The sequence below is a fragment of the Centruroides vittatus genome, unplaced genomic scaffold, assembly GCF_030686945.1.
Source record: "Centruroides vittatus isolate TY-2023 unplaced genomic scaffold, ASM3068694v2 scaffold_3315, whole genome shotgun sequence".
Classification (NCBI taxonomy): Eukaryota; Metazoa; Arthropoda; class Arachnida; order Scorpiones; family Buthidae; genus Centruroides; species Centruroides vittatus.
The window spans coordinates 314,101-323,325 of record NW_027122703.1 but is presented as its reverse complement, the minus strand read 5'-3'; the positions used below and the strand labels follow the sequence as shown (position 1 = coordinate 323,325).

At 31.1% G+C, this 9,225-nt stretch overlaps 1 protein-coding gene and 1 long non-coding RNA gene across 2 annotated transcripts in view; one reads left to right on the top strand and one right to left on the bottom strand.

Annotated features, from left to right (window-relative positions):
- Positions 1-3,620: 3,620 nt before the first annotated feature.
- LOC136988579 (uncharacterized) overlaps positions 3,621-9,225 on the bottom strand; it is a 17,959-nt gene continuing 12,354 nt past the window's right edge. The window contains exon 3 of the long non-coding RNA XR_010882777.1: positions 3,621-4,402. This is a non-coding gene — a long non-coding RNA (uncharacterized lncRNA). The remainder of the gene's footprint in view (positions 4,403-9,225) is intronic.
- The window catches only part of LOC136988546 (peroxidase-like), a 5,241-nt gene continuing 2,660 nt past the window's right edge, over positions 6,645-9,225 (top strand). Inside the window, exons 1-6 of the mRNA XM_067286420.1 lie at positions 6,645-6,749; positions 8,084-8,275; positions 8,354-8,433; positions 8,514-8,616; positions 8,691-8,908; positions 8,984-9,157. Coding sequence (XP_067142521.1) covers positions 6,742-6,749; positions 8,084-8,275; positions 8,354-8,433; positions 8,514-8,616; positions 8,691-8,908; positions 8,984-9,157 — 775 coding nt within the window. The 5' untranslated portion in view covers positions 6,645-6,741. The remainder of the gene's footprint in view (positions 6,750-8,083; positions 8,276-8,353; positions 8,434-8,513; positions 8,617-8,690; positions 8,909-8,983; positions 9,158-9,225) is intronic.

Below are 9,225 nucleotides of genomic sequence, written 5' to 3'. Positions count from 1 at the left end.
ATAGACAATATGATAAATTAAGTAAAGTATAGAGGCAAATGTAATTCATCAAATAGCCATATAATTATAAAGGACAAACAATAGTTTGTAACAATAATGTGACTCGATATATTAAGTTAATAGCATTGTAATAATATTTATAAATAACGATTCGCTATGACCAACATTTTTACATAGGATATATTTCATTATTACGTCACACTAGACAAAAAAGCAAATAAAAGAATTTGATTAAAATCTATACAAACAAATTTTTAATTAGATAATCGAAAATAAAAAAACAGTAACAGACCATAATAATATAGGAAAGATCGGGATGAAAAATATTCGTGATTTAAAGAGATGCAAAACGTACAGTACAAGTAAACGTGTGAATAACTAGACTAGCATTATTGTTAAATACGCGGAAGTGCTGTCTACCGCACGGAAATATATGATTAGCCTACAGAAACAACTTAACATATTTAAATATTAAAAAGTTTTTTCTTTCTTTTTTATCGTAACACCTAATCTGCATATTAATACTTTTCGTTTCTTGTGGTTACGTTTATCAATTACTTTATTCAGTAATATTTTTGTTACATTCTGAACGTTACGTTTTGTAACCGAACGTTTTACATTTCATCATTTTTTTTTTTAGAATTCTTTCATAAATATTTATCTCCACAATTGTAGGCTAACTTCGTGATGGTCATTGCGTTTATCAAGTTTAAATATACAAGTAAGTTAATTATTAAAGATTCTGACTTTAATTAGTATGGAATAACCAGCTTTAACCACGTTGTTTGTGCTTGTTGGTTTTATTATCTTAAAAAACAAAAATAATAATAATTCGAACATTTATAAATATATACCTGCCTTAAAATTATACATTTAAATCTCATTATTTTATTTTTTAAATACGTTACAAACTGGAGGGAAAGGGTACATGGGAAGTAATAGTGTAAGACAGTGTTTACAGCCAAGACCTTGAAGACTATGAGCTAATGGGAAAAAAAGTAGAGAAATACATTAAAAGGATGAAACTCACACACGATAATTTGAAATTTTATCTTCAAAATTATAGAATTAAAAAGTAAGTTAAGAAATATTACACTTTAGTAACGAAGTGTAAGATTTTTCTTCTGTTCGATTAAAGAAAGCTCTAACTTAATCGTTTTAAATATTTGGTCTGTAAGCGTCAATTTTTGCGTGCACAACTTGGGCCTCTGCCTAGAACCTCGAGTCTTAGACTAACACAAAAAAACATGCGCCTATTCATCTACGTTTACCGTATAATTTGCTTCTTGTTGGGTTTTAATAATCTTGAGGTACTTCCGGCTATTGGACTACCTTTTCCCAAATTTATCATATCGACCACAAATGCTTTAAAGCGACTGTTTTTTTCGTTTTATTTTATTCTTATGCATTGACTGCAATATTCATTTCGGACGTATTACTTGTCTTTCCCCAGTTGCTTTCAATATTAAGAATGAGCTACACAGACAAAATCATACAATCAAAATTAAGATGAGATATCTTTTATGCAAAAATCGTAAAATTATCTACGCGAATTTACTCACATTATCAACTTAAAAGTTTCTTAAAAATTTCTCTTCATTTAACCCGGCAAATTATTAGCCTGGATCAATTGAGGAGAGACGAGTAATGAGTCCGCAATGCATAGGAGTAAAATAAAATGAAAAAACAGTCAGTTTAAGTCATTTGTGGTTATGATAAGTTTTGGAAAAGGCACTCCAATATCCGGAGGTTCATCAAGATATGATATTTAATTTTGGTCCATTAATCAGAATCCAGTATTAGCTAAGATTTCAGAACTTGCACAGTATTAAGTATCGAGTAACATTTCGACCAGATACTGTATACTCTTATTATCTACACAATAAGCCTATATTTGAACGATGAGTGTTTTTCCTCTATAATCTTGGAAAAATTATACTTAGTCTAAGCTAGAATTTTTCCTAGACGTATAGAAGAAATAAAATTTATACACATTTTGAGTTCGTAATAAAACATAAATTAGTGAAATCATATTTCACAAGTGCTTTGACCACTAACTAATTACACTAATCGAACAGTTAAATATGGAACTTTTTATTAGTAAATTTGAAAATGATATGTTTGATAAATAAAATTTACATTTAAAATTTTCGCATTCGTTTACTTATGCTCTCTTTCGAGGATTTTATATTCAAAAACAGTTTTTAAATTACTTAAAGACAAAAAAAAAACCTATTCCAGCAACGAAATTTAAACAAATAAGCTTTCGAACTTTACTTTCAAACAAAGTTTGTAAGCAAAATTTTTGACTATAAAACTCTCGAAATAAAAATAAACTTTCTGAATAGAATAAACTCGAGGAAAACAGACAAAAAACTTTGTGAATTAATTAAACACGACATTGCAGACCTTGTACTTGATTCAACTACTTTATCTAGTAGAAATGGACGTTTATATTTCTCCAAAGTCATATAGATCATGAGAATCTCGTTAAAAATTTGTTTTATTTATATCGCCTTAAAATTACTTTTTTTTTTTTATTGTGTATTTGACCAATGTGATCATATCCCACAGCAAAGTTTAAGTTTTTTTCTGATAGAGCACGAAAGAAAAAATAGAACAGGGTGTGCCCTATTTATTGACACGTGTTGGAATTTTAATTCGCATTCTCGTAGCTCAGAATATGTTAGTTTAGAAGGTTGAAAGTATCTGGATCTTTACAGAAATGATCATTGACAAAACAACCCTGTTTTGATTTCATAATTCGAATTAATGACGTTTAAGTAGGTGAATATCTGTTACGTAAGGGCGAAATCATCGTTAGTACGCTATGCATTTGCTACTCTTTTCTAATTCTGCATAAATTATTAGTTGAATATCAATTTCCTAATTGATTTCCAATCGAAGGAAAAATAATTAATGTAGTTTCGACCTTCGAAAAGTGTTGCCGTCTTTGAAGGGGGAAGTTGTATGTAGGCTGTATATCGGTCTGTTAGTAAGTAAATCGTGAACGAAATAAAATTTTATGCGGGTGGAAGACCACTATGCATTTATTTGATCCAATTTCTTAATTTTATATTAAATTGCGAATACTTTATAACCAGGTTTACACTCGGTAAAAAATGAAAATGTTGTAAACAATTATTTCGAACGACATTTAATAAACATATCCCATAAAATCTATTTCATATTGTAATTCAAATCTTCCTATATATGCATCAGGGAATGGGAATTCCATGTTAACGTACTCAGGCCTAGATATAGGTGAACTTGCAAGTTAACAATAAGTTTAGGGTGGGTCGGGCGTTTGTGTTTTCAGTGTGTCACTCCCTTTCACCCTCTATACGGCACCACGAGGTCAGATTTAAGCTTTGGCTCGGGGGCTGGGAGGAAATATACGGCCAACGACACAATTTTAATCGAATTTTACAACGGTAGTAATAATAATCATTGCATCTTTCGGGAGTTTATTTCTGTTACTAAATTAGATATTCGTTTTTTTTTAAATTTTATCGTATTAAGTGATTTATTTACATTTTGCGTGTTACTCAACATCTGTGTCTAATGGGTTTCGTCGGAAAACAATACGTAACAACGACGTAATAACAACTGAAGCAGATATAAAGGAAGGTGTAGACTTAATCCTCCTAAAAGAGTAGAAAGAAAAAAATTAATTGGGTTTAACAATAGAAAAAGCCAAAGACGACGAACTTCCTCCTTTATTAACGATATAAAAGACGATATTTGTCTCACATTAAGCAAAGACGATCTAGATCTAACAATGCGATTCAATGTACTTTATCTCGATTAAACTGCACAGAAGGAACTAAATTACACAGAATACCAGAAGCGATATATCGCTTCGTGTACAAGTGTAGGGACCAAAATGTAAATATAACAATGGAGAGCTTTATTAGCATAAATTAGAATATTTTTAAAGTCGTATACCAAAAATCGTCTTTAAGAAGTCACGTTCTCGACTAAATTACCGTCCCGCACGACTCGGGGGATTTTCTTTTTCCTTAACGACATGTCTGAAACAAGTGATTAAGGTAAAAAAGTAATTTCGAACCGTGTTTTTGTTTGACGTCAGAAGAAAACGAAAATGGAGTAAAAACCAAATTAACATTTACTTTCCTATTTAGCATCGAACACTTTAAAAAAATAAAACAAAACTCTCGATTATATTGCGAAATTACGGACTTTTAACACAGTTAAAGGTGATTAATAATTGGGCGTTACTTTTGATTGTCTGGAGGGGCTAAAAATTTTTAAATATTTTCTGGAGCTACACCGGAGAGGAAATTCTTAAATTCATTTACGTAAAAGACTTACTTATGGTTCTAATTCGTATTTGGTGATTATTTTCAATATCCGGATCCGCCCTTATAAGTATAGATTTCTATAAGAAAAAAATAATAAAATGTCAGGAATAATGATTGCCAAGTTAAATATAAATTATAATTTTTAATTATAAAATAAATGTAATTATATGTGTTTCTCTCTACTATTTAGCCGAAGATTAGTTTACTTTCTCAAATATATACATATATTTTTTTAAAAAATTAAGTCTGTTTCTGCAGCAATAACCGAACAATAACAATTCATTCACGTAAGCGCAGTGAAGCAGACACTTCTTAAGTCCTTTTTATATAAATTTTATACTTATTTACTAGTTATTCGAAATTATTTATAAAATTGGTAAAGTCTTTATATTGGTGGCAACATTCGACTGTTACGATTTAAATTTAAAATGAATTTTTTTAGTGTTATTAATTTACAATTAAATAAATATTAATAAAGTAAAATCAAGTCATATTTTGTTCACCTAATTAAAACTTTTTTTTTTTTTAAAGAGAATAACGAAGGTCAATATAGCGATTCTGAAAAATATCCAATTCAGTTCCTTCAACTTTATGGCCAACTGGTGCCGGCTGACCTCGTTGTTTTAGTAACATTAATTTTTCGGAAAGAAATTAATTATTTCTCATAAGGTTCAAAATAATCATAAATGGCCATAAATTTCTCCCAAATATGCCTATTTTTAACGCGTGCTCTACCATGCGGTTTACGCTGTTTCCTCTTTTTCCTAGAATTATGAATTATTTTATTTCTTATTTATCAAAGGCGATCCAAGTGGGAGAACAATCATAGTCACTCGTCTTTTTTATCTTCTCACTTCCTGGTCACTTCTCATTGTCTGCCCAGATGATAAGAAAACTGGTTGTTTTCACCATTTGTGGACCTAAGACAAAACGTAATCAATTAAAATAATTGAAATTCCAACCTGTTCTTTTCAATCTTTATCCTCTTGATTCTGTCGTCACAGTTTATCCTTTTTTTCTTCTCTGGTAAACAAAAATTTTCGAAATAAAAGGATTAATAGTCTTCTTTTCTTGCTTTGTTTCGTGGGATAATCGTACAGTTGAAAACGGTTCAGCTGATTTCCCTAAATCTTATTGTTAGTGTACTTATTAAGCTTTCATAACAGAAATTCTTCCTTTGAATTCTTGACTTTAGGATAGGATTGTAATGATTTTATTATTACGAAAAATTTTCGTGAAAATTTCAAAATATAACAGAGAAAATGCACCGTGTCAAGAAAGAAAATTGTTATAAAAATGTTAAAGGTGACGTATCTGTGTTAATCTATTCGATTACAAGAAATCTACTGTACATAACTGTGTCATTCCTTGAGTACTTATGCTGATATAAATTTCATAACCATATTTCATCCTACAGATCACTTAATATATATTTATTTTTTTATATTTTTACGTTAAACATAAAAGTAATCTTAAAACTTATATCTTAAATGTAATGAACTAAAAATTCGTTTAAAAAATGATTTTGCAAATGTTAAAAAAACGTGTTGTAAAATAAATCGCCACTATTTCTCTGGAGTATCAAGAATTCATTGTGTTATGATAGCTATCTCATTGTGAAAAACAAATTGTTTCTGGAAATGTAAATTATCAGTCAAAGTATCTAGAAGTTTTTTTGAAAGTTTAACCTGTTCTTCATCCATTTAAAACAAATAGATCATTATTTGCTTATTGTCTTTATTGCAACGCAATCTCACCTTCCCTGTACCAATGTCTTGTAATGAAAAATGATTTATTTATAAGAATTTAATTTTCAACATTGTAGTCATTCTACGAAGGAACAATCAATGTTTGATCTAAATAATTAATAGTATTTTTCTCATTCTTTATAAAGTTCATCATCATTTGAAGAGACGGTAGATCTCCTTGACACCTTTAAAATTAATATTTCCAAAGTCACGTTTAGTTCTGTTAAGAAGAAATTATAAAATGATCGCAGAACAAAAGAGGGATGAGTCGGTAAACCATCCTTATCTCGGATAAGCGTGCTTCTCCGTTATCTTTGTCCTCCAAGTGTAATTTATATCTTCCGATTTTACTCCACAACATTTAATTGCGGCATTTTTTAAAATATATGATTCTAGAACAAATAAATTTAACTTTTTATAAAGTCAAATTAAGGCAAAAGCTTGAAGTTTAGCCAGTTTTAGTGCCGCCTAATGGTTTTACTTCGAACCAGAATCACGTGTTATGACAGTGAACCAATGAACTTGTTTCTGTGTCGAAATACCTACCCCCTTATATGACATGTGAAAGCAATTGAAGCGGGTAACAGAGAAGACCATTGGATTACTTTAAGTGTGTGAGAAAAGGAAAGCACTTGTATCGAAAGGATATCTGAGTAGTGCCAAGCGCAATGTGGAAGTAAGTACCCTTTTTTTCTGACCTCGTAATAATAGACAGATTAAACATCACGATTCACAAATAGTAGAAAAATATACCATTTTAATGATTAATAGACTATTTCTTTCAAATTCAAATTGCAGCTAGATAAAGCGAATCATATACGGTACCATGTACCTAATTTAGTAAATTACACTCATTTGAGAAAAAGTTTCGTGCTCAACATTCGAACCTATTTAAAAACCATATTAATTTTCGAATTATTAAGTCTTAGTTTTAATAATGATTAGATAATGTATCTCCAACAGAGCGTGTAGTGTCGACGACACCTAAGACTTCAATCCTTGGTAATCCTGCTTAGCGAAAGTGTAGACACTGCATTGTTCTTCCTACGAAAGTGTCATCTGTCAAAACTCGTTTCGACAAGCAACAGTTATACTTTACATAACATTGTCATCTTGTTTTTTTTACTTTCGTTGCATAATTCCCGAGTCAGTTTAGAAATGTTTTACAAAAAGAGAAATAGATATTTTCATATTGTATTTATGCTGTTTTCGTCTCATAAACAATGTCAAATATAGGTTAGTAGAGAAATCGAAACTGGTTTATTCCAAACTATCAGACGAAGTGTGGGAAGTGGCCTCCCTTTACTTGTCTATTTCGTTCGGGTGGAAATTACAATACATTGTTTTAAACGAAAGCTTTCTCACGCATTCACCACTCAAAACAAGGTTTTCGTCATTGAATTATTAAATACTCCACGTGTAACCTTGAATTTCATTGTAACGGATACCTTTTGGGATGTTGTTTGAGAGAGTTCTCAAATTATCCCAAAGGAATTCCAATTCTAACTTTTATAACAGAAACTACATACAAAATCATGAAGATCGATTCTGAAATTTATCACCACATCTTTACACAGGTTTGACATCTATTCCAACATATGTTGGTGTTTCGAAAGTGAAAAATGCATTGCACAGAAGTAAGAGATAGATTTATTTTCTTTTTTGATTCATATCGTGTGTATGCTATTTGGATGTTTTTCGAGTTTTTGCAGCTTGAAAGGTGAACTAGTTCTTTCAGCTTGTAATATATTGCTAATTCGTTTATCAATTAGCAATCAAAAATTTCCCGAGACGTTTCATTTTTTTACTTATTGGATATTAAGAAATTATCAGTTCGTCTGATTTCAGAACGCGGAAAAAAACTTTGTATATATTTTTTCACCGGAGTAGATCAAGAACGGAATATATAAAATATTTCTCACCTGGCACAAAAACAGTATATCACAGTAACCTTGAAATGATGAACTAAATTTATCTATAATAAAATTACCTAAGTACATTTTTTTTTAGATATGTCATTCTGTTCGTGTTCTGTTTACCGTCAACGTCACCTCAATACAAAGGTGAACTTGTTGCGCCTTTGATCAGCAATGAATTCCCCGAAACATCGCCTAACTCCGAATGTGCCCTATTACTACAAAGGACTTACGTAAGCAGAGAAAGATTTAGGGATCCTTATCTTTACGATTCTGTCAAACCCGGGTATTTATTTTTAAAAAATGAAATATAGTTATTTTTTTTTATCGTCATCAATTCATTCATTCGTATATTTTTCTGCAGCCGGCCTAGTCCTAAAGAAGAAGTTTGTATCCGATATTCGGATGTCAATGATGCGGTGGCAGAAGCCAGGAAAAAATTGGGTGGGTAGCCAGTTTGCTCGAAACAAGTAAATTGGAATAAAGAACGAATTGCAATTGTTTACAATATTTGTTTCTTTCAGATTATCGTCAGCCTCCCACAATCAACAGTCTGGAACCTTACCCCGGTGATATTGATATTACAGCTGAACTTGTATTGGAAGTAACCAGAATTTTGGCGAATAGGTCAGAATTTATTCAAATTTTGGAATTTAGACTTGATCGTATAGAATATCTTAAATAATTATAACGTATTACAGGTTCCGACTTTCGAATGATGAAATCATTAATGGTCTTCCTCTTATCGATACTTCTCGTACCGATATATGGGATGTGTGTCCCGCTCACGTAAAACCTATGCCATGCACAATGGAAAGATACAGAGCTCACACGGCCCATTGTAACAATATGAAACATCCTTCTTGGGGTGTAGCCAATACTCCTTTCGTTCGATTCCTTCCTCCGGTTTATGCAGATGGTAATTTTCCTCATTCTAATTATTTAAATAAATATGCCAATTTCGAAATTTTGATTAAATTAAACTAACTTTCAGGTATTTCCGCTCCTAGAGTATCTGTCGTGGACGGTGGTCCACTTCCAAATGCCAGATTAGTAAGCAGCAGTATCCACAGAGACCACGATCAGCCTAGTGGTCATTTATCTGTTTTAGTTATGTCTTGGGGTCAATTCATCGATCACGATTTAACTCTAGCTTCTCCTCCTCGAGGTAAGATAGTAGGGATTATCAATTACATTTTTCAGAAATTGAACTATCGATGAATATATTGTCCTCGT